We start from the raw sequence: 25,604 nt of genomic DNA, 5'->3' as shown, positions 1-25,604 counted from the left end.
GCCTCCTGGGAGCCCCCGGCGGACCGCGACCCCAGCTCGAGCTACCGCCGCCACAGCGACCCCAGCCTACGCCGGAACCGCCAGACGCCTAAAGAGACGCGGGAGGCCGCGATGAGGCGAGGACCTGGGTAACCATCCCTTCCACCCCGAGCTGGACCGTCGGCCCTCGAGAGTCCGGCGCCCCCACCCCAGTGGATGCGCCGTTCCCAGTTGCGCCCGGACTCCGTCTTCATGAAATAGCCTAGCGTCTCTGGAGTCGTCATCCTGAAGAATGGGGAGGGTGGCAGGAGGGGAGCTGGCTCTGGGCCGCGCCCGTCGCAGCTCCTCCGCAGTCAGGCCCGGCCCTCCACCATCTGGCAGACCATATCCTGCTCTCTCTCTCGACCCTCCCTCCGTAGGATTCTGAGCACAGAGCCCACAGCCCGTCCCCCTCCTCTCTGAATCTCTGTGTCCACCTGCAATAAACTCCAGCCCCAGCTGCCTCGTGCTGTTTGTCGTGTTGTCTGCCGAGGTGCCTCGCCCCTCGAGTTTGTGAGGGAAGTCCTGCCTGGTGTCCGGTCTCTGTCGGTCTTGCTCTGGGTGGGCTGAGTGGGTTCTTCCCTTCCCTTGCCATCGCCATCGTGTCATTTTCGGGTTGGGATGGGATGAAGAGGCCCTTCTGCAACGGGACAGGCGAAGGTCAGAGAGAGTCAAGGACTTCATGGTGTTTTGCATGTTTTGGGCAGAGGACAAGCGCTTTTGGAGAGAAGCAGAGGGTCTGACCTGCCGCTACAGCACAGGAGCCCAGAGGAGACGTAGGATGTTTTCAGGCAAGAACTGGGGTTTGGGGATTTGTGCTTAGTGTAATTATAATGTCAGGGGCAGAGGTAAGGCACTCAGATGTCGGGATGTTTCTGGGAGGGAACGATGCCTTGTTCCTTGGGTCTGAGAGATGAGGGTGGCCCGGGTGGTGGTGAGGCTCCTCCTCTCACCCCTGGAAATCACAGTGCAAGTTCTCAAAGCACTGTGCTGCCTTCGAAGATGAGTACAATCTCTCTGGGCTTCAGTGCTGCCGGTAAACCAAGGCAGAGGCACTCAGGACCTGCTGGAAGAGTCAGAGGTAGTTGACTCTATTTTCCTACCTGGAAGACTAAGGCAGGCTCTGGGCAGGAAACGGGAGCCTGCACGCAGGAAGTGGTTTTCCTTTCCAGCCTCTTCTTTGGAACTGAAGACTTTCCCAGGAGAGGGAAGCTGAGCCTTCCCCCCTCGGACTGGGATATCTCGTGGCTATGGACTGGGAATGTTGGTCTCTTTACCTTCCAGCCTCCCATTTCCCCCTCCAGCACCACTTCCCAGAGGGTGTCTCCAGATTGAAGGGGAACCCAGGAAGCGAGCACCCCTTTACAGCTAGTGCAGGTGGTGTTTGGGGCACTGACTTTGGGGCCAAGGCACCCACATTGAAATCCCAGCTCTTCCTCTCACTGGCTGTGTGACTTTGGGCAGGTTATTCAACCCCTTTGCTCTTGTGAAGTGAAGACGATCATAGTATTTATCTCATGGGGTTTCTTCGAGGGTTAAACAAGCTAGTGATCTAAAGCTCTTAGAACAGTATCGCATATTCCTTCTGTCCACCCACCTTTGTCCCTCGGGGCTTTAAAAGCCACAACTTGGATGCCAAGGGCTATCAAGTCAGCCCAGAGCACTGGACGTGCACGAATGGCGAGTTAGAGGGAAGGACTCCATCTCTGTCCCCATCGCCCGCCCCCCACTTTCTGTTTTCCAGCTTGCTTCTCCCAGTTCTGGGAGAAGAAAAAACATGTTTCTTTTCTTGTCTCAGCGTCTCCCTCTCCACCTTTCTCTCTCCCCTTTTTCTCTTCTGTCTGTGTCTGTCTGTCCCTCAGTCTTTGTGTCTCTGTGTCTCTCTCTCTGTCCCTTACTCCGACGGGCTCTCTCATCTCTGTTGCTTTCCGCCCCAGCTCTGCCGCCCCTTTTCCTGCCCCCCCACCTGTCCCATTTCTCACCTGGTTCAGCCTCTCGTATCTCCTCCCTTTTTTTCTTTTTTTCCTCTTCCTTTCTCTCTCCCTGTTTCTCGGCTTCTCTTTCGGTCACTATCCCTTAATCTTTCCTTTAACAAATACTTGTTGAGCATTTACTATGTGCCAGGCCTTATTTTCAGCACGGGGGATGCAGCAGTGAACAAAACAGGCAAAAATTCCTGCTCTCAATGGAGCGGACATGTCAGTGGGGAGATAGACAAGAAATAGGATGAATAACTTAAATATATGTTCGGTCGGGTAGAAATAAGCTCAGACGAGCGACGTAATCGGGGTAAAGGCAGAATGATGGAGCTGCTGGCTGCTGGGTAGAAGCCTGGGAGAAGGGAGATCGGGGTGTGCACGGCTCCGGGGGAAGAGCGCCCTAGAAAGTGCGAACAGCAAGTGCAAAGGCCCCGAGGCCGGAGGTGCTCGGCTTGTTTGAAGAACAGCAAAGTGGCCAGCGAGGCTGGAGCTGAGCGGGTGAGGGGAACAGCGGGAGGAGGGGTGGCGGGGGAGAACGGGGAGACCGCAGAGCCTAACGGGCCACGGCGAGAGCCTGGGCTTCTACTCTGAGTGAGGGTGAGCCGTGGGAGACTTCCGAGCTGGGGACGAACGGATGTGAGCCAACTTAGGTAGTGAGCGGCCCTCTGAACGCCCCGTGGGGAATGGATTGTCGGGGGCGATGGTGGAAGCTGGGAGCCCCGTGAAATCTGTGAAAGGTTAGAAGCGAGGAGGGGCTGTGTGAGAGGAGCCCCAGGCTGTGATAGAGTTCTGGGGAAGTCTGGGTGTGTGTCCATGGGTTGGGGGTCCTTGAGCAAACGAGTCTGGTGGTCATGAGCTGGCACTACTGCCCACCGAGTTCTGTCACTGGTAGCGCAGGAAGGAGGCAGCCAGATCTCTTAAAAGGAGACCTGAGCAGCGCCCTCCTGTGGTCACCACAGGGACCTAAACTGTTTCTCGTTCTTTCTGTGCACGGGGCCAGCCTCATCCCCCAAGCGACTCCGCTGGGGCCCCACAGATCCAAGCACCTGTGAACTCATTCCCATATCTCGGATATAAGGCAGCTTGGCCCCTACTGGTGAGCCAAGGGGCTTTCCTTCAATCTGATTGGATCAACCCGGGTCACATGACAAGTATGGACCACTTCTCCCTCCTCCGCATCCCGCCAGGGGGATGTCAGATGCCATTTGTTTAAGGCTTGAAGGCTTGGGCTCCTGAACCACTCACTGGAAAGTGAAGATGGGATTTCTCTGAAGATTTAGACCAATCGGTACAAAGCCAGTAGATATCCCAACTCCGCAGCCGAATTGCAAGGGCTGGGACTGCCAGGAGGGGTCGCTGAAGCGTCGCCGTCCTCCTGGGTCCTGGGTCCTGGGTCCTGGGTCCTCGGTCCTCTCCCACGCCCATCCGTGGAAACGGAGCGTTTACTAATCAGAGCAGGAATATATGTAGATGCACGGGCGAGGGGCCTGCTGGTACAAACCCGCTTCCTTTATCTGTAACTAAATATCTCCCGAACCTCTAACAACCAAAAAATATTTCTTTGGGGGATAATTTTGCCCAATCTCACATGGTGGCAAATCAACTAATATGAGTTATGTACACTTCTTTATTTATCTTTTCTTGGTGTGAATTTTCACACGTTTTGCTGCGAATACATTAACATGTCTGCTGGGGAGGGGGCTGCTTCAGCCCCTGGGAGTGTCACATGATGGATGTTACGTCATATATGGCATCCGCTCAGAATTACCTTTCTAAAATTGGAACAATTCTGAGTTCTGAAATGCCATCTGCCTCCAAGGACTTCAGCTAAGGGATTGTGGATCTCTGATTGGGCATGCTGCCAAACCTACATTCATCTTAATTATTTGCTCAACATTTATTTAATGGCTTTGGGAAGAAACCCATTTTCCATTACAACTTTTTAAAAATAGAAAATGACTTTCACTTACTAAGTCCTCTTTGTTAATGATACACTATTTTTAATGTCCGTGTATTTGAAAGTATGTGTGATGACTGAGTGTGTATCCACGTGTGAGGTTGTGTCTCTTTGGATGTCACATTTTTGTGTGTGTGTGTGGGTCTGTGTGAGAGATTGCTAGTGTGTGATCATATCTATGGGTGCTGTGTGTTTGTGAGCATCTAGTTGTGTCTGTGTAATTGTGTGCATGTGTGAATGTGACTGTGAGCCTCTATGTGCGTGTGAATGTGTATGAAAGGAGGATCGAAAGTTAATATGCTGAAATAAAGTCCTCATTTCAGGCGACCATCTCTGCCTCTGTTTCATTGTAGAATCTCAGCGGACTCTACCATGTAAATTACTCAGCAGAGAAATTATCCGCTGTCAAGCAATACTCTGTATTTCCACTGGAGGTCGCCTGTCTACTTTGGCCAGGATAAACTTAAACTACATTTTTGCTATTGAATTTCCAGGGGTTGGTGAATCTTTGCAGACAATCACGGGGGCGAGGTGCAGCCAGCTCAGGCTCACCTCAGCTGCACCTAGAGCAGTGGTTATTGAACTTAGTGGCCTTAGGATTCTTTTATACCCTTAAGAATTATCGAGGACCCCCAAAGAGTTTTTGTGTTGGTGGGTTATATCTATCAATATTTAGGTAATGAATTAAGACTGAGACGGTAACAAAATTATTTCTTTTAAAAATAACCATAATAAATCGATTGCATTTTTGGCAATTATTTTACTGCGGTAAAATGTACATAACATAAAATTTACCATTTTAACCTTTTTTTTTTTTTTTTAGGCGAGGCAACCCTTGGTTGACCTCACAGATCACAAGGATCTTGTCAGCTTACAATCCCTTATTTTTTAATTTTTACGCCTACAGCACCTGGTCTTCCTAGGTGGTCTCCCATCCAAGTACTAACCAGGCCCGACCCTGCTTAGCTTCTGAGATCAGACGGGATCGGGCTCGTTCAGGGTGGCATGGCCATAGTTAGCCATTTTTAAGTGTACAGTTTGGTGGCATCAAGTAAATTCACACAGTTGTGCAACCATCACTACCGTGGGACTCCAGAACTTTTTCATTTTCCCAAACTGAAATCCTGTACCCATTAAACAACAACTCCCCATTTCCCTGCCTCCCAACCCCAGGTAACCTCTATTCTCTGTCTCTATGAATCTGCCTATTCTATTTACCTCATGCAAATGGCGTCACATAATGTTTGTCTTTTTGCATCTGTCTCATTTCTTTAGCATAATGTCAAGGTTCATCCATGTTTCAGCATGTTGCAGATTTTCCTTCCTTTTTAAGGCTGAGTAACATTCCATTGGACACGGAGGCCGTGTTTTGTTTATCCATTCATCGATTGGTGGGCATTTAGAAACTCATTGCATTTTAACATAAATAATATTTAGAAATGCATTTCTAAATTATGGTTATTTTATTTTCCAAAATAAAACAATTAACGAGAAAAGTTGCAGTATTTTACATTCCTGAGGATATTTAATACCTGCACAATAGTAGACAACTGGGTTCTCATAGCTCCTTCTGTATTTGGTCTGTTGCAGTATCGTAAGTCATCTGGCCTCTGGAAAGATGTGAGCGAAGCCCTGCCAAGTCATAGGAAGTCCTGAGCATTGGGTTTTCCAGCCTGTTAACCCCCCAGCCACATTACCCTGAAACTCGTGAGGTTACAAAACCACCTTTAGTCTTCCAGGTCATCTGCATTTAACATCTGGTTCTGGATACAAGTCTTCACTATTTTGCCAGCACCATCTTGCTATGTGGTCCCTGTATCATAAATAAACATAATCTGGAGGTCATGCACTCACGTTGCAATTATCCATTGGTGATGATCTTTGGATATGCCATGCAATGTATCAGTTAACTATCTTTGGACAACAACCAAAGCAAGCAACCAACCAAACAAAACCTGTGTATGATGTACACATACAAGTGTTGATTAGCCCGGGCATTTGGGGGTTTGGCTGATGGTGCGCTGATCATGGCTGGGTGGCTCTGCTGGTCTTGCCTGGGCTCGCCCAAAAGTCCAAGGTCATCTTGGGGCTCAGTTGATTGGGGCTGGGCATGGCTGGATGGCTCATTGTTCTTGGCTGGGCTCCTTCGGTTGTTCGTGGGTGAGCTGAACTTGGCTGGCTTTGGCAGGTGCGTCCAGCATCCTATGCCACGAATGTTCTTTTCATGGTGACGGCAGAGATGTGAGCCCCCTGCATAGGTACATATCAATCTCTGTGTTCTGTGTGCCATCGTCGTATTGGCCAAGCAAGTCACCTGGCCAAGTTCAGTGTAAAAAGGCAGAAGTCCACGAAGATTAGGTGGATGGAATGAAGACTTCATTCATTCATTCATTCATTCATTCAAAGAGTAATCTAATCTGCCACAGGTGGTCATGTCCCAGCCTAGGCCACCATGGGAGGGCAGTGGGAGAACCTGAATGTTGTACTCAAACCTGAGCATTTGAGAAGGGATGATATAAAGGCACTAATATTAATACTGTGCCTCAGGTTAAGTAGTCATTTGCAGAGCAATAAGTGTGTATGTTGGGGGGGCGAGTGGGTAGGAAGATGAGAACCAGGCAGTTTATCTCATTTCTCTGCTCATTTTGCTTTTCAGCCCAAACCATATGGAGAGCCCACATGTAGGCAGTGATTAGAAGTTTCAGCTCTGCTCCCACTTGACAGCCAGAATCAACTGCCAGCCATGTGTGTGAGCCTCCTGGGATGTCCAGCTCAGTGGAGCCTTCAAGTGAGTATGGCCCCAGCCATCATCTCATGTCCACTGAATAATAGGCCCTGGGTGAGAATTGCCCAGCAGTCCATCCAGAGAAACCTTGGGAGATGATATAAAAAAGTTTTAAAGCTCTTTTGTTTGAGACTTGCTATGCAGCAATATATAAATAAAACCGTGTTCCTGGAGCTATCCTCAATCCGTGGATGATGGGAGTGGGTGGACAAATGTCTCAGCTTCTCTGTCCTATGAGGAGGAGACAGTCCTGAGGCATGGTCCCTGTGGGATTAAATCCCATTTAATCAGCAGTAATTTACTCATGAGCATACCCTTTGTCAGATTTCTTGTCTTTCCCATCTCACGTTCCTCGCTTGTGATTTCTGGAATCACCTCTTAAATAAATCACCTGCACTCAAGGTCTTGTCTAAGAGTTTGTTTTTGAGGAAATTCAAGCCAAGACAGCCATGATGATGGTGATGGTGATGGTGATGATGGTGATGATGATAATGTCGATAGTGATGATGGTGATGATGGTGATGATGGTGGTGATGGTGGTGATGGTGATGTGATAGTGATGATGGTGATGATGATAATGTTGATGGTGATGATGGTGATGATTATGGTGATGGTGATGATGGTGATGATGATAATGCCGATGGTGATGATGGTGATGATGGTGATGGTGATGGTGATGATTTTGGTGATGGTGATGATGGTGATGATGGTAATGATGATGGTGATGGTGATGATGATGGTGATGGTGATGATGGTGATGGTGATGGTGGTGATGGAGGAAGAGGAATGATGAGGTTAGTAATGACGATAATGTTGGTGATCAAAGTGATGGTTATGGTGATGATGATGATGATGATGGTCAGGGTGATCGCCATAGACCGAATGCTTGACTAAAAGGCGAGGCCTTTGGGAGGTGCTTAGATCATGGGGCTGGAGCCCTCATGAATGGGATTGACCCCATACAGACACTCTGTACCCATTCGGCAATAACTGTCCCTTTCCTCCTGCATCCAGCTCCGGTAACGTTTAATCTACTTTCTGTCTTAGAATTTGCTTTCTTTAGTATATGTGCTGTTTAAGTGAGCACAGAATTTGCCTATTCTAGATATTTCATGTAAGTAGAATCATACAATATTTGTCCTTTTGCGTTTGGCTCATTTCACTTAGCATAATGTCTTCAAGGTTCATCCATGTTGTAGTATGTATCAGTCCTTCATTTCTTTTTGTTTGTTTGTTTGAATAACATTCTATCATATATTTAGGCCACATATTGTTTGTTTATTCCTCTGCTGATGGACACTTGGGTTGTTCCCACCGTTTGGCTATTGTGAATAATGCTGCAGCGAACAGTTATATGCAAGTATCTGTTTGTGTCCCTGTTTTCAGTTCTTTTGGGTATATATTTAGGACTAGAATTGCTGGATCGGATGGTTATTTATGCTTAACTTTTTGAGGGACCGCCAAATAGTTTTCCATAGTGGCTGTACCCAATGACTTTTAAAATCGTAATTCATTACCCAGCGTTAGATCCCTTTATGCTTAAAATACCTAGAGTAGCATATTAGTCAGTATAAGCTGGGCCATGCTGCGATAACATTCCTCCCATTCTCAGTGGTGTGACACAACCAAGGTTTATTTTTTGCTTATGCACCAAGTGCATCATGGGTCAGTGGGAAGCTCTAGTCCATTGTTCACATTGTCTCTGGGACCTAGAATGGTGGAGCAGCCACTGTCTAGTCACCCCGGCCAAGGGAAAATCTAACATACGGTCAAGTGTGTACTAGTTCTTAAAATGTCCACACATTACACTGCTCAAGGCAAGTCACATGAGCCTGCCAAACTTCAAATAGGCAGGGGCGTGTAACCCTACTGTGTGCCCAGAAAGAAGGGCCAGAATGTTGAGAATATCTGTAATGACTGTCACAAATGGGTTGTTTCCTGGCTCTGAAGTTCGAGCCACTCACTCTTCGGATCTCCTGTGAAATACACCCTTTTCGACTAGAATTTGGGCCTGCTTTCTCCTTGTATTCGTATAAGAGAACAGCATCACAGTTCCCCATCAGTGTCACAAGTCAAGAAAAAGTGGCCACAGTCCTCCCACCTATACCCTTTGCTCTGTGACTTTGTAGTTCTACCTCTCAAGGGACAGAGTCGGTTCCCCCATTCCTTGAATTTGGCTGACCTTGACCAACAGAACGGGGCAGAAGTGACCCTGTGTCGATTCTGAGCCTAGGTCTCAAGAGTCCTTGTGTCTTCTCTTTGCTCCCTTGCAAGGTTCCCAGTGCCATTGGAACCTGCTGGAGGGTGAGAGACTGCATCGAGTACACCTAAGGCTGGCATCCAGCCAACTCTCAGAAACAGAGCCATTTATCCAGCCCACAGCTGACTGCGGTGCACGGAGGAGCTCACCCGAGACCCAAAGAACCATCCAGCTGACCCAAGGACTTGTGATCAACAGCAAAAGGTATTGTTTTAAGCCATTACTATTTGGGGAGATTCGTTACTTAGCTGTCTTAGTCCATCTGGGCCGCTGTAACAAATTACCAGAGACTGGGCGGCTTCAACAACAGATGTTTATTTCTCATCGCTCTGGAGGCTGGCTAGGAAGTTCAAGATCAAGGGGCAGGCAGATTCCGTCCGGTGAGGGACCGCTTCCCGGTTTGCAGACGGCCGTCTTCTTGCCGTGTCCTCACAAGAAGAAAGAGTGAGAGCCCTCTGGGGTCTCTTTTATAAGGGCACTAACCCCATCCATGAGGGCTCCACCCTTATGACCTAATCACCCCAGGGCCCCACCTCCTAATTCCATTACATCGAACATTAAGTTTTAACGTATGAATTTTTTTTGGGGGGGAGGGCGATATAGAACAATAGCAAGAGTCAGCCGATAGACCACATGTTGTTTCTTTTCTTAGTGTGACGGTAAAGGTCTCGAAACATTTTTTACACCTCGTCGTCGAGTTCTCTTTTCAGAACAATGTACGGAGCGGGAAACGTCTCTTGCTGGTGGTCGCCGTTTCCTGGGGAAGCCTGGGGCTCGGGACCGGGGGTGGCTGAAGAATTCACTTTCCTGCAGAGGCCAGGAGCGATGTAGGTACACGCCACGGGAGCGCTTGGCACTGGATTTGATGGGGAACAAAGGGGGAGCGTTTCTCGGTGTCTGCTCTCTGTTCTTTGATGTCCTGAAATTCCTACTTCGCTGTGATAAAAATAACCAAAGCGTGGTTTTCGTCAAGAGTGAAGGGACGGCTGTAATTCTGGCAGCTCTTGAGTCAAATTGTCAGGCAGGGAGCACAGACGGGGACAGGAGGGAGGAACAGCAGAGAGGAGAGTGAGGTCGGGAGAGAGGTGGCATCTGAGCCAACACCGAGCGATCGACGGGCTGTGGCCCAAACATAAGAGAGTAATGGAGGTGCAGAAGAGAGCCCGAGAGATGGCGGGACCCAGAAAGAGAGAGGAATGCAGGGACAGCAGTCCCGAGAGAGGTCGAACCCTTGGGAGGTTGAGAGAGAGGAAGACAGAAAGATGGAAAGACGGAGGAAGGGAAAGAGACAGAGATGGAGGTAGAAGGGGGAAGGGCAGGTGGGCGGTCTGGAGGGATGAGGCTGGGAGGTAACGGAGTGACCTGGAAGCGTCTCGGGGGTAATCTTACAGTGAGGGACCCCAGGTATGGAGGGCCCCCAGTAGGTGAAGGAGAGACACCGAGGCAGGGAGAGAAGCCAAGTTGAGAGGCAACTGCCCTGAGAGACAGTGACCTAGTGGGTGACAGGCTGTGGTGGGGGGAGGGGAGCAGACGACACGAGAGAAGGAGGAAGGCGAGGCCGGATGATGGCGAGAGACCAAGAGAAGAGAGATGGAGGGAAGGACATGCTGAAGCCTGGGGCGACTGAAGGAGAGAGGAACTAAGAGGAGAGGGACCCAAATTCCGAGGGAAGGAAAAGAAGATGGCGCAGAGTTAGGCACCGAGAGTATCAAACTGAGAAATGGAAAAAAATGGATCCGTGTTGTCAACTGGAGAAATGGAAAGAGGGCCGTCTAAGTAAATGAAGAAGAGGGAGAGACAGGAAGGGCGAGGCACGGCCAGACCCGTGGCTTTGGGAAATGGAGATGGAGCTAGAGATGGAGACCGAATGGACATGACGTCACCGGAAATCCACGAGGCGTAGAAACCGAGAAACAGCAAGACAGGTGTGTTGGGAGGTCCCCAAGACGACTCTCAGAAAGACTCATGCAACTCAGAAAAGCTGTTTTAATCACATTTATAGCCTCCTACAGTGGAAGGACAGAGATTATGATCGGCAAAGGGAAAAGGGGCCAAGCGTCCAGGAGAGACCAGGCACTAGCTTCCAGTTGTCTCTCCCAGTGGAGCCATGTGGACACTCATTTCTCCCAGCGACATCGTGGGACAGCACGCAAGGAATACTGCTACCCAGGCAGGCTCACCTGAGCCTTGGCATCTAGGGATTTTTGGGGGGGAGGGGAGGGGGTTAGTTATGTAGCATGGAGCCCCCAGGGACCTGTATGATGCTCTGTATGATGGAATGCAACGTAGCAGGAGAAAGGACTCGACCGCTGGTCCATGCAAAGACATGGTGACACCCCAGAGCGTTATAATGAGCAGGAGAAGCCAGGCAAGAAAAATCTCCTCATAGTGGCTTGATGTCACGGATAAGAAATTCCAGAAAATGGAAACTATGCTGACGAAAAGCAAACCAGTGGCTTCCTGAGGATGAGGGTGGAGGGAGGGACCGATTACAAAGAAATTTCTGGGTGGCATGGAAATGCTTGCTAAGCCGACGGTGGTGGGTGGTTTTGCAGATATATTTCATCCATCAGTTATAACTCAGCGAAGCTGTAGAAAAACAGCACGTAGTCACTTTACGATGTACTCGCTGGGTTTTTCCAAGAGACTGACGAGGTGTCTTGCGTGGGTTTTGCGTCCCTACCTTTCCAGTCACCACAACCATCTCACAGTCATTTAAAAAGCTGGAGTGCGATATTTCTTGTTTAATTATAACATTCTGACAACCCGACGAATGTTCTTCCCTCATTTTACAGATAAGGAACGAAGTGTAGAGGAGGTCGGAAACTCGGCTAAGTTCAGATACCATGGTTTCCCTAAATGCAGAGACCTCTGTGAACTCTGAATTCTTTTTAGAAAATCGAGATACCGTTGACATACAACGTTATGTTAGCTTCAGATGTGCAACGTAACGATCGCATATTTGTGCGTACTGGGAAATGGTCGCACAGTAAGTCTAGTCGACATTCGTCGCCGTACATAGTTACAATTCTTTTCTTTTAAGGTCTTTCCTCTTAGCAACGTTCAAATATGCAATATACTATTTCTAACTGTGGTCGCCACGCCGTGCTTGACATCTCCGTGAATTATTTATTTTATAACTGGAGGTTTGCACCTTTTGGCCACCTTCACGCATTTCGCCCACCTCTCCCCTCCACTTCTGGCAACCGCCGATCTGTTCTAAAGAATACGAAGCTGGTGTTTTTTGTGTTTGTTTGTTCGTTTTTTTAGATTCCACACGTAAGTGAGATCATACGGTATTTGTATTTCTCTGACTTATTCTCTTAACATAATACCCTCAAGATCTATCCAAGTTGTCGTAAATGGCAATATTTCCTTCTTTTTTATGGCTGAATAGTATTCCAGTGTGTGTGTGTGTGTGCGCGCGCGTGCATGTGTGCCACGTGTATCTTTATCATTCATCGTTGATGGACACTTAGGGTGCTTCCATATCTTGGTTACTGTAAATAATGCCACAAGGTATATGGGGGTGCATATATCTTTTTGAGTTCGTGTTTTGTTTTGTTTTGTTTTGTTTTGTTTTTCACATAAATACCGAGAAGTGGCATCTCTGGATCATAAGGGAGTTCTCCTTTTCATTTTTCAAGGAGCCTCCATACTGTTTCCATAGTGGCCGTATCGATTTATATATCCACCAACGGCGCACGAGAGTTCCCTTTTCTCTACGTTCTCTCCATCGCGTGCGAGCTCATCTTTTTGATGACGGCCATCCTAACAGGTGTGAGGTGGTACCTCACTGTGGTTTTGATTTGCGTTTTTCTGATGACTGGTGATGTTAAACACCTTTTCATGTACCTATCGGCCATCTGTAAGTCTGTTTTCGAAAAATGTCTGTCTATTCAGATCCTGCACTCACTTTTTAATCAGATCGTATTTTTTTTTTTTTTTTTTTGGCTCCAGTGTTGTATGAATGAAAACCTCCCATTCCATGGGTTGCCTTTTCATTTTGCTGATGGTTTCCTTTGCTGTGCAGTGTTATGGTGCGAACGATTCTGAGACCCACGGAGCCAATCGAGGTTAATTATGAGCCTTTATTAGCCGGCCGGCGACTGACTCTCTACCACGCAGGGCTAGAGGAGATCAGCCCCGAGCTTTCAGAGCAGACAGCTGATAAAGCTTAAGGCCATATCCTGGTGGTCCCCTGAACAAGCCAGCAGATTACAGAAGTGGAAGTTGGCTGTTAGCATATCTTTGCCTGGAACAACACCCTTAATTAACAAGTAAATGGATTACAGAAGTAGACATTGGCCATCTTCATATTCTATACAATATACTTCCTAAACCACACAAAAGCAAGTAGGGCAAGTTCTGGTATCTAAAGATATTTCTTCCCTGTAGCTGACTTAGCTAGTTGGCTCACTTGAAAATTTTCCACCCTTAACATGCAGGAGCTTTTTAGTTTGACTTAGTCCTACTTGTTTATTTTTGCTTTTATTCCCTTTGCTTTTGGTGTCAATTCACGCTTCTTATCGTTTTTAATTCTTTCCTCTCGCCTTCCATTGAGTGTATCGATTATTTTTCTGTACTGCTTCGAAAGTCTCTACGTAATCCCGTTAGTGATTTTCGAGGGGCCGTACTAATACTTAATTTTTTTCCCTTTCGATGTTTCAGTTATACCCAAATGTTCATCCTCCCCCCAAAAGAGGCGAGAACCTAAGTGAGCATGCCTTCCCCTCCCTGCCCCCGCCCTCCGCCTACATCTTGCAACTCGCATTTTCATACTTTTAGTTTTACATACGAATTGGAATAAGCATTTCTTTTTGTGGCCACTACTCCCCCCCGCCCCCCCCCGCCTCGCTTTTTTTCCAATCACTTGTGGCTTCCTTCTGAATAATTAATTTCTCTTCTTGTTTGTCCTACGTTCTTTCAAAGAGTGTCTATGGGAGGTGAGTTTTCAGAGGTTTCTGATATCGCCCTCCTGTTAAATAATCTGTCATCTGGTTATTTTATTCCATATTTAGACTTGTAATCTGTTGACACGTGGAGGCTGTTACCCCATTATCTCTTTGCATCTAGATTTGCTGTGGAGAAGTTGGATGGCAATCTGATCCTTATTCTTTTATAAGTAATCTCTCTCTCTTTTTTTTTTTTCTGTATGGATTTTTGTGACTTCCTTTTTTTTCATATTTTCAAATTTCGCTAATATTTATCTCATTTTGTTATTCTCCCTGGACCACCTACTGCATCTACCTTGCTCATCATGCAGTAAACATTTCAGTACTGAAATATCGTGTCTTTAGTTCTTGGTTACTCTTCTTGGTTATTATTTATAATAATATGAGTTATAAAATTCTTAGTTAATATTTTCCACATAGTACTTCCCTATCTGCTTTCTCTTTTTTTCAGAGAGATTCTGTAGGCTAGGACTTTTATTTATATCATCCACGTATCTTAATTTTTTTCCTTAGAGTTTTTCTCCAGCCCTTATGGATGACTTTGGGGATAGTATTTCCAGCTCATTCATTTATTCCTTAGTTGGATCTACTCTGCCATTTCACATGCCGACCGAGTTCTTCACTTCAATAATTATATTCATATCCCTTATTTCCACTTAGGTTCTACTGCTTCGCATTCTCTTCTTGCTTTGAGTTTTCAATATCCTCCCTTATTTCTCTAAGGATATTTATTGTGCTTGTTTTACAGGCCTTATTATCTCCACTTCATTGGGTATAGCTTCCTCCCAGCCAGACTGAGACAGCCGAGCCTCCTGGGCACGCTGACAATTTTACACTTCAGGAAAGGTAACAATTCAGTGCTCCTTAAAGCTCGCAGTTTCACATTATTTTTCTTGGAACGTTGACGGAGGGGTGAAGTGGAGAAACTGATGTCTATTCACCCAAAAAATATGGGCAGAATGAAAATTCCTGATTCTGGCCAGAGCAGAGACAATTTTCTGGTAAAAAACAAAAACAAAAACAAAAACAAAAACAAAACCAAAACAAAACCCAAAAAATCCCAAAACCCAAAACACAACAACAACAAAACTGTCAAGGACCATCTGTGCGTAGTAGGTGCTATGGGTGCTCCTCCCCCTCCTCTCCCTCACCCTGTCCCCGTCCCCCGCCCCCCCCAACCCTGCTCTCCTGCTTCAGGGGCTGGCTGGCACTTTCCAAGACATACGCAGCCTCCCAGCTCAGCACTCAGCTTTCTCCTCCGGGCTTTCTCTGACCTCACTCAGCTCACTTGGACTCCAGGTGTACCCCAAAGGGTGGGCAGGGGGAAGTTACTGTCCCCTGGGCAACCCACGCCCAAAGGGAGGCAGAAGCGAGGGCATCGACGCTCCAGCGCCCCCTGGCTGCAGCGAGAAGATTCTGAGGCGTATTCCCCCTGCCCAGCAGGATTGAGCCCCCGTCCCTCACAGCTGTTCCCCACGGACTAACACACCCTCCACTGGCTTTTCCTCTCCGACTCATTTTTTCCCTTCTTCCTTCATCTTGAGGTCACTTCCCAAATTAACTACCATCACCCAAGACGTTATCTCAAAGTCTGCTTTTGGGGAAAGTCAGGCGACAAAATGTCACGCGTCTCTAGATCTCATTCTATTGTCAGTTCTCTCACGTATTTATTTATTTTTGTTTCCGCAGACTTTGTCCTCTTCTTGCGGGGCATAGGAAACAGTTTAAAATGAGAGGATTATATAAATTGCTTATTTCCAGGAAAAGATCTCAGGCTTCATTTTCAGCCGATTGCACATGTATGTACTCACGAGCAATCGTAACAGCAGAGAGAGACCTTAAAAATGGAGAAGGCTTAAAACACCCAAGCGGGGGACCACCATCCATGTGGTGAGGGCCGAACAGGAAGTTGAGACCAATTTCTCCCCGTGGTGCTCGAGGCCAGCGCTTCGTAGCCATTAAGATGCCTAGGAATCACCTGGCATCTTGTTAAAACACAGGTGATGATTCAGCAGGGTCAGGGGGCACCTGAGAGTCTCCACTTCTCACACCCCAGGAGATGCTGATGCTGGGGGTTGGGGATTGCACTTGGGATGGGGGGAGGCGAGGCCCCCAACCCAGCTAAATTTAGGGTCTTTAATATAAGAGGGTCTGCTGGTGGGAATGCAAATGGCACAGGCGCTTTGGAAAACTGTCACTGCGGTACGTTGAGTGGTGTCTCCCCCAAAGAGACATCCACCCAGGACCTGGGAAGGTGACCTCATTTAGAAAAAAAACGGTCTTTGCGGATGTAATTAAGTTAAGGACCTTGAGATGAGGTCATCCTGAATTATCGAGGTGGGCCCTAAACCCAGGGGCAAGAGACAGGAGAGGAGACAGAGAGAGACCTGGAGGAGAAGGCCACGTGAAGACGGAGGCAGAGACTAGAGCCACGCAGCCACGAGGCGTACCTGGGGCTTCCAGGAGCTGGAAGAGGCAAGGACAGATCCTGTCTCAGAGCCTTGGGATGGGGCACGGCCCTGCTCACGCCATGATTTCCAGCTTCCTGCCTCCGGTCCTCAGGGTGGTTTTAAGCAATCCCTTCCCTTCCCCCCCCCCGCCCCCGTTTGTGGTCATTTGTTACCGTGGCTGCAGGAGGCTAATGGTCAGTTTCTTACAAACACACACTTAGCATTTCACCCGGCGATCTTACTCCCAGATGCTTTCTCTGGAAACTTAGGACCGCAGAAAACCCCGGGCCGAGAATGTTCACAGCGTGTTTTTTTTAGGAACTGCCCCAAACTGGAAACAACTCAGATGAATGTCTTTCAGCGGGCGAAGAGATGAACAGATGGTGACACATCCGGGCAGTGGGCTACTACTCAGCTGTTCAAAGGAACTCGTGACGCACACGGTGACACGCACGAAATGTAAACACATTTTGCTGAGCGGAGGAAGTCAGATCGAGAAGGCTGCGGACTGTGCGATTCCATTTCTAGGGCATTCTGGGAAAGGCAGCCCTGGCCATGGAGAAGAGATCAGTGGTTGCCAGGGGTTACGGGCGGGGGAGGGGCTGGCTGCAAAGTGGCAGCCGGAGGGAATTTTTTGGGGGTGAAGAAGCTGTTCTGGGTCTTGTTTGTGGGGATGGTGACACGACTTGAAGCTTCTTTTTTTAACTTTGTCAAGACCCATCGAACTGTAACACCACAAAGAGAGGATTTTCTTGTATGTAAGTTAGAATAAATTAGTAACAACTAATTTCTTAGTTGACATTTTAGAATCAGAGATGCTGTCTTCTTCACACACTTACATCATGAGAATTCGAAACTTGTGGAATTTTCAGAGTAATCATAATATAAGCTCCCATTCTGAATTCTGTCAGGGTTAACCCATCTCACCTCAACCCGCTTTGGTCATGGTGAAGTTCTGGGAGTGGCACCTTGCACTTGGCCACTGCTCGGTGAGTGTTGGCTATTATCATTATTGCTGGTGGTAGTGTTTTCCCACAGCCTTCGAGAGGCTATCTGCCCGATGCGGCCTCTAGCTTTGTTCTCCAAGCCTCCCTTGGTGCTTGCTGACACCCTCTGGCTCTGAGGTTCAGCCGGTGACAGAAGCTCTGGTGAACTATACTGCTCCTGCCTGTCACCACATCCTGACTCGGAGGCTAGTGTGGCCACTGCAGAGGAGCCTCAGCATAGATGGGCATCTGGCCAGCTCTGGGTTTCTTGTGGCCGCAGGCAGGGTGGTGGCTTGTCACAGCGGCTTCTCTTTAAGATGTGCTGATGGCAGCCACCCACTCAGCCCAGTCCCTTTAGATGGAGGTCAGGCTTTGCATGGTGCTAGGGGACAGTGGATACAAAACACCACGTGTGCCATATGCCACTTGGTCATAGTCCTTTTCTGCTCCTTTCTATTGTGTAAATTTTAAGCCTCTCAGGTAAAATTTAAAAAAAAAAACACAAAAACTTTTATTGACATGCATACAAAATACAGACAGAAAAATTCACAAATCATAAAAGTACAGCTTAATGAACTTCCAGAGCTGACCATCTCTGTGTCACCAACAACCGGATCGAGAAAAAGAATGTTTCCGGCTCCCAACCCCCACTCTGCCCCGATGCTCCAAGTTCCTACCCCTCACAAATAACCTATCCCGGGTCATAACACCCAAATCTAATTTCGTCTGCTCTTGAACTTCATATGAACAGAATTATTCGGCGAGTATGCTTTAGAGTCTGTCTGCTTTCTCTCAACAGAATGGCCTCGAGATTCAGCCATGTTTGTTGCAGGTACTAGTTTTTTTACCATTGGTTTTTCCCTTCTCCTTACTGCTACGTAGTACTCCATTACACGAATATGCCGTTTATTTACCCATTCTGCTGTTGATGGACTTGACTTTCGGTTGGTTTCCAGTTGTTGGTTATTATGAGTAAAGCTGCTGTGAACATTCTCGTATGTCCTTTTTCAAGATACATGCTTGCTTTCTGTTGGGTGAATGCTTAAGAGTGGGATCACCGGGTCAGAAGTCAGGTGTGGATCTCATTGCTACACGTGGACGCCATCCGACGGTTTCCCTGTCGACCAAGAAAATCATTAGCTCTTTGCCGTGTGCTTATTGGCTATTTAGAGATCCTGGTTTATAAAGTGCCTGATCAGACCTGTGACCCATTTTTTTTTTTTCCATTGGGTTGTCTTTTTCTCATGATTGTTGAGAATTCTTTATAGAGTCTAGGTGCACATTCTTTGCTAAAGATACGTAATGTATCTTCTCCCACGCTGTGGGTTGTCAGGTCTATTGGTTGTATTTTTTTTCTCTTAGCGCTGACCGAAAGAATCCCATTTCAATCACTTTGAAACTGTAGATTTTTCTAACTACTGGTGAAGATGCATTTCAGCAAGATAAGAACAAAAGCTTTTCCCTCTTTCTCCACAATTGGAGGGAAGCAGACAATCATGAAAATGCCCCTGTAAATATAATTTCTAACAAAGGGATCTTACAAGACATCGAAACTGCAGATTTAGTTGTTATAGTCCTTGTAAGTAACTTTCCACTCCCGAAAAGTCTGTCATCGTGATGGGTCGTTGTGTAGTAAGAACTCGAACCTTGCTCACGGAGAGTTCTGGCCATCGTCCTCAGCCCCTGCGAGGCACTCACCGAGCCCTCAGAGTGTCCTGCCTGATAATAGTGTTTTTGTTTGCCTGGGGGCCTTGGGCCACTCCTGGTAGTCTAATGGCTTGGCTTAGGGGAGGGCTTTGGGTCATGTGGTATCAGCTTGACTTCTGAAGGGGCTGGAGACCAAGATCAAGATGAGCCACACTGGTGACCAAGCAGGTCTATGTGACCAAGTGCCAGCGGAGACCCACCACAGCTTCCTGGGCGAGCTTCCCGGTTGGCGATGCTTCACACGTTGTCACACGTTGTTTCTGAGGGAGCACTGCCCATGACCTCTCTGGGAGAGGGCACCTGGAAGCTACGGGGACAGAACCCTCCTGGATGTTTCCACGTGGCTGATTTTAATCTCTATCCTTTGGCTGATTTTAATCTCTATCCTTTCGATGTAATAAACCGACCACGAGCATAAACGGCTTTCAGAGAGTTTGGGGAGTCCTAGCAAATCATCAAACCTGAGCGTGGTCTTGGGGACCCTCAAACTTGCAGTTGCTGTCAAAATGAAGATGGCCTTGGAACCGTTCAAATTTTCAGTTGGTGTGAGAAGCGAGGGTGGGCCGTTCCTGTGTTTTACAGTTGTCTGTTTTAATATCATTATTCGAATTGACACCCCTGTTTTCTGCGAAATGTGTGAATTTTCTTTAGTAAACCAGAAGAAAGTCATTAGCACATCCTCCTTCCCTCACACATGTTCCTCTGCTAGGTTTCTTATTTAAACAATAATAAATAAGATTGTCTTATTTCAATTAAAGCTACCCTTCCTGATGCTGTTTGTGTGTGACTTTTAGTTGTCCTCTAGTGTGCATTTTCCCATTCGTTCACTGGAATAAAATTTCAACAGGACACAGGAACAGCCAGCTCAAGACTAAGTTTTCCCGCCTCCCTTGCAGCTAGGCCCACCCGGTGATTACGTCCCAGCCCATGGGCTGTGAGTGAGAAACAAATTGTGCCACTTCTGAGTCTTGCCCTTGAAAGAGTAGACATCTTCACTCCTGACTCCTTTCCCCCTTCCCTATTGGGATATGGTGAGAGCTCCAATAGCCCCCTTAGACCCCAAAGTAGAAGCCATGAGTTGCACATGGTATGTGAGACACGATTGAACTTAAAGGTAACACTCAGAGATGGCTCTCCTTGTCAGATCATGTGTGTGTCCTGCCATGGGGCTCCAACCACCTGGAAAGGGCACTTCTTTCTAATTCACACAAAGGCTCTGGCTGGGATAATGGTGGCTTCAGAGTGGTATCGTCCTATGAACATATAATGTGAGCCACAGATGCAATCTTCATAGGTCCTCTATGAATCTTCATAGGTCTTTTCTAGTGGCCACATTAAAAAGGTAAAAAGAAACAGGTGAAATAATAAGAGTAACATATTTAATAAAACTATCGTCATTTACTAGATTAACACCAATGATATTCATGATGTATTAACCTATTATCCTCATAGTAATGTTAATATATATTTATATTGTCACATACCATGATCTTTTCATATGTAATAATAATATAATTAATAATATATTTTGCTTAACCCAGTTCATCCCAAATATTTTAATGTATAATACAACATAAAAGTCATTGAGATCTTTTACACTTTTTTTTTTTTTTTCCGCAGTCAGTCTTTGAAATCTGATTGTACTCATGGCCCATCTCAATCTGGACTCACCATATTTCTTTTAATTAATTGATTAATTAATGAAAAGATTTTTATTAAAATAGAGCTAACATACGGTATTAGTTTCAGGCATACACGATAGTTACTCGACATTTAGATCCCTAGGGAAGCGATCGCTAAGTCTGGCACCCACGTGGCCCCGTACAGCTATTACAACATTGTTGGCTCTGTTCCCTGCACTGTCCTTTACATCCAGGTGACTATTTCGTAACTACCAATTCATCCTTCTTAAACCCTTCACCCTTTCCGCCTGGCCCCCAACCCCTCTTTCATCTGGCAACCACTAGCTCGTTCCCTGCATCCATGAGCCTGTTTCTGTTTTTGTTTGTTCGTTTATCTTGGGACTCGCCACGTTTCAGTTAGTAGCCACGTGCGGCTGGTGGCTGCTGTTTTGGACAGCACGAGGTCTGGGCTTTGAAGGATGACACCTTCAAAGGCTACAATTCCATTTCTAGAGAGTTATCTGCCACCACTACCGGTACAGCGGCACCAGGGTGTGTATTCGAGGGTGCTCATTGTGGCAGGGACAAACATAGTGGAAACCACCTAAAATACCACGAATAGGGAAGTGATTAAATAAACAATGAACGATTGATTTATTATGCTGCTAAGATGAAATAAGGTGTTTTCAAATATTTACGAAAGCATTATTCTGAAAAAAAGAAAAAGTAGTGATAGAATGACATTATTGGGACAACTGGTGAAATTTGAATGAGGGTCACGGATTACATAATGGCGATGTGTCAATATCACATTTCCTTATTTCAAAATCGCCCTGCAGTTATGACAGAAAGCCTTGTGCTTAAGAGAGACACGCTGAAGAATTTAGGGCAAAGAAGCATGATGTTTCCACTTTACTCTCAAAAGATTTGGAGGGGGTGGGAAATGCAAATAGATATATAGATATGGATATGTAGCTATATAGATAGAGACCTCCTGTATTAGTTTTCTGGGGCTTGCTGACCCCACAGTTGTGTTAGCCAGTTCCTTAAAAGGAATCTCTCTCCCTCTCTCTATCTCCTGCTGGTTCTGTTTCACTGGAGACCCCTGACTGATACCAGTCTCACCCCAAGTACGTAGTGGGAGCATACTGAAGACACAGGGCAGATGCCACCGAGACATACTTTAGGCCTTCACTCTCTTTGTCATTTCCCTTTAAGTTTGAAATTACATCAAGAGAAAAAGTTGCAAAAAAAGTTATTCCGAGAAGGGGGTCATAACTTCATCAAAGGTCTAGGGCAGAGAAAATATTAAGAACCCACGACTTAGGGCGCTACGCAACTTTGGTTTCAAATCCTAAAATACGGAGAGATGAGGTCTGGCCTCTTGAGTTTCCCCGAAAGCAAACGCCCCCTTGAGGTCATAGTCAGTATAACAACACAGCATTCTTACCAGCGCCAAATGCCCACAAATTGACCTTGGAAACTCTTGCTGAGTGACGGAGACCACACTCAAGGCTTCGCTGAGTGGTGCTAAAGCTTGCTGAACATCGTGCACCTGCGTGTCCTCGGACGCAAGTACCACGTTTTAAAAAGCCTGGGCGAATACACTCCAAACTGCTCATAGGAGCTTCAGGTTTTGTTTCGTTTTGTTGGAAGGAGTGCATTTCTGGAGTGTTCGAATGTTCGCAGTGTGCACAGATCCGTCCTGCAATGAAAAGAAAGCTGGATCTTTGCAAATTGAACGTTGCCGTAGGAAAATAACGCTTTGTGGAGGAAAGGCGTGGGCGGCAGGTCGCAGAGTTGCAGAAGAGCATGGGAAGGATGAACCCGCAGGTGTACCCGTCATCAAAATCATGTTCATTTGGATGGGCTGAAGACCGGTTCCCACCGATGTCCACATCCTGATTCTTGGGAGCTGTGGTGTGACCTCATACAGCAAAAAGGACTTGGCAGATAAGTCACGGACCTTGCAATGGGAGATGATCCTGGCTTAGCCAGGGAGGGGCCTAAATGTAATCACAAGGGTCTTTATGTGAGGGAGGCCGAGGGAGATTTGAGACACATAGCAGGTGAGGAGGCCTATGACCCTAGTAGAGGCAGAGGTGGGAGGGATGACCGCCAGCCAAGGAATACTGGCGGTCACCAGTCACTGGAGGAGACAGGGGACAGACTCTCCTCTAGAGCCCACAGAGAGGGCCTGGCCCTGCTGACCTCTTCATTTTGAACTTCAGGTCTTCAGAACTACGAGAGGATTGATTTCCATTGTTTTGAGCCACTCAGCTTGTGGCAGTTTTTATGGCAGCAAAAGAACACTAATCTAGACTCCTTCCTCAACCCAGGCTCCAGCACGTTTCCATGAGAACCCAGGATGAGGCTGGAAAAGGTGGCTGCGGCTCAGGTGTGTGTGTGTGTGTGTGTGTCAACTTCAAAGCCCCAGGGAGCAAGGCTGACGGGTCCCCGAGCGCTGGGTCACCTCCACACACCTGCTTTGCCTCTCTGAGCCTCCAAGCAGCCCGGTTGGGAGGCTGGGGGTCTCCATCCCGTGTTCCCAGGACCCCAGGGGAATTCAAGCCAATTGGACCCCTGAGCTTTGCCAGAGCTGCAGCTGCCTGGGGCTCTCGAAGGCAAGAGAGAGATGGTCTCGAATGGGGAAACCAAAGCCCACAGCGGAGCCAGGTCCAGATCGGGGTACGGGGTCCCTTTGATCCGGCTCCCTCCCTCCTTGGACCGGGAGGGAACGTCCTCCTCCTCCTCCTCCTCCTCAGTTTTCTGAGCCTTGACTCCCTTCTCTGCCCCACAGAAGTGGCCTCAGCCGGGATGCCCTGTGTGCAGACCAATGAGAACCTTGGAGGAGAAGGAGGGTCATTTCCTCTCCGCTCTCTGCACCTCCCTCGGGGCTTTAAAAACCACAGCCCTCAGGCGGGAGAGACCTTCGGTCAGCAGGGACTCCGAGACCTAAACATGGTGAGTCTGGAAGGGCCAGGGCAGGAACCCTCCACCCTCGCCCTCTCCTCTCTGGGCTCCCAGCTCTCTCCCCACCTCTCCCCTTCCCTCTCTTTCCTCCTCCCCCTTGTCCTCCATCTCCTCCCTTTTCCTCTCTCCCTCATCTCGGATTGTCCCCATCCTGGGCTGGGATGCAGCTAGGGAGTAAGTTTGGCAAGAGGTCGTTGAGGCGCCACTGCAAAGTCCTGGGCTGGCACCCAAAAGTTCCTGAGGGCAGGAAATTCAAACGTTGGGTCAAGCAGAAGGACTTATTCCTCGGGTGGGGAAAGGCCTTCTGGGCAGCAGGGGTGGCATGAGCAAAAGCAGGGAGGCTGGGAAGAGCCGGTTTGGGAGAACAGCCAGGTTACTCACCGGCACGGTCAGGCATTTTGAACTGGAGACCGAGGCAGCAGTGGAGATGGTCCCGGTCTTGCGGTGGTTGGTGGCAGAACCAGGCCGTCCCCTGGGCTCCCTGAGTGTCAGAGGGAGGGCGTGTCCAGGCTACGTGGGGACCTGTGCCCCTGCCCCCCCACCCCCACCCCCACCCCCGCCCGTCTGAGCGAGTCGGGGCTGAGAGTTAGCACCTGCCCACTGTGATTGGAAAGTCTCGGCTTCATCCAGTGGGGAGGGGAGCCAGGAGGATGGGTTGGCTGCCCTGGGGAGGGATCTGGTGTCGCTTTGCTGCCCTCACCCCACTCTGAGACCTGGCTTGGCTCAACAGGACTTCAGAATAAGGTTTGCCTTTACCTTGGCTTTTTTTTCTTTCTAAGAAATAGTCCCAAATACCAAAGGGTATTCAGCGAGAAGTCACTCTCCCTGCCCGCCCCAGATTTCAGGGCCTTGGTCACTGCCCCCCGGAGGCAACGGTGGGCACCAGTTCCTGGTGGATCCTTCCAGAAACAGCTTACAGGTACTCAAGGACGATACAGAAGGAAGGAAGGAAGGAGTAACTAGTTTGATGTAGGGGTCGAAGGAAAACGAGGTTCAAATTCCGCCTCTCCTTTCAGACGAGGATACTAATCCAACAGAATCCGAACCTATTTCACAGTGCGAACGACAATCAGTGCAGTAAGCGTGGCTATTAAATTAGGGTCCAGAGGTGACTGGGGAAGTGGATTCTGTGTACGTCTCCGTCTCCCGCCTCCGTCCTCAGAGCCGCCTGCGGTTCCCAAAGCTGCACCGTAAACAGCCTGGAGCCACAGCAGTGGACGCATGTGGACCTCACCTCCTGCATCTGCTCGAGGTTCCTGCCTCCTTCCCCGGCCTGTGAACCTGGCCGGCCACGCTTCCTCTGCAGGGAAGAATGCTGCCTGTGGTTTTTGCCTTTAGGAACCTGCCTTTCTTTGCTCTTTCCTGAGGCCGGTTCGAGTGGCTTCCTAAATCTGTGTTTCTGGGGCGGCCAGTCTTTTCGCTCAAATAAATGCTTTCTATTCTTTATGACAGCCCAGACCTCCTTCGGAGGGTTGATAAATGAGATAATACGTGGAAAGGGAATAAAACAGCGTGTGGCGTCCGGCTGGTACTCAGCGCAGGTGACTAGCTGTCCTTCCTCCCAGCCGTTGCGAACAGAAGCATGTTTCACACGTTATCTTGCATCTTGCTTTTTTTTGTTTGTTTGTTTGTTTCCTGTGACTGTCATATGTTAGTAACCAGCATTTATTGAGCGCCTGATGCATGCCAGGCGCTGCGCCTTGTGCTTCACGCTTACTCATTCCATCTTAAACAACCGATCAGAAAGGTATTGTCATCTTCCCGTGTATTTCAGAGTCACCATTATCTTTCGATCAGCTGTATGATACGCCAGGGGCAGGTTCCACCCCCTGTCCATGGAGACTCAGGCGGTTTCTAATATTCTATCTTTAAAGTTCCATCTTCGGACTGACGTCTGGGTTTCTAGAACTGC

At 48.0% G+C, this 25,604-nt stretch overlaps 1 protein-coding gene, 2 long non-coding RNA genes and 1 other non-coding gene across 4 annotated transcripts in view; 3 read left to right on the top strand and 1 right to left on the bottom strand.

The window, feature by feature from the left end:
• Positions 1-4,852: 4,852 nt before the first annotated feature.
• On the bottom strand, positions 4,853-4,971 carry LOC111744645. The gene has a single exon (XR_002782269.1). It is a non-coding gene; the product is annotated as a 5S ribosomal RNA (ribosomal RNA).
• A 13-nt stretch (positions 4,972-4,984) lies between these two features.
• On the top strand, positions 4,985-9,177 carry LOC105297314. The gene is made up of 3 exons (XR_896348.2): positions 4,985-5,693; positions 6,611-6,742; positions 9,014-9,177. It is a non-coding gene; the product is annotated as an uncharacterized LOC105297314 (long non-coding RNA).
• Positions 9,178-9,590: 413 nt separating this feature from the next.
• LOC111744629 lies at positions 9,591-16,429 on the top strand. The gene is made up of 3 exons (XR_002782246.1): positions 9,591-11,988; positions 14,703-14,800; positions 15,644-16,429. It is a non-coding gene; the product is annotated as an uncharacterized LOC111744629 (long non-coding RNA).
• A 6,633-nt stretch (positions 16,430-23,062) lies between these two features.
• Positions 23,063-25,604, top strand: part of C5AR1 (complement C5a receptor 1) — a 10,805-nt gene continuing 8,263 nt past the window's right edge. The window contains exons 1-2 of the mRNA XM_011367894.2: positions 23,063-23,117; positions 23,520-23,683. Of these exons, the coding sequence (XP_011366196.2) occupies positions 23,075-23,117; positions 23,520-23,683 (207 nt within the window). The 5' untranslated portion in view covers positions 23,063-23,074. The remainder of the gene's footprint in view (positions 23,118-23,519; positions 23,684-25,604) is intronic.

This window comes from Pteropus vampyrus, unplaced genomic scaffold (genome assembly GCF_000151845.1).
Source record: "Pteropus vampyrus isolate Shadow unplaced genomic scaffold, Pvam_2.0 Scaffold138, whole genome shotgun sequence".
Classification (NCBI taxonomy): domain Eukaryota; kingdom Metazoa; phylum Chordata; class Mammalia; order Chiroptera; family Pteropodidae; genus Pteropus; species Pteropus vampyrus.
The sequence above is the reverse complement of the archived record's forward strand: the minus strand, read 5'-3'. Positions and strand labels throughout refer to the sequence as shown.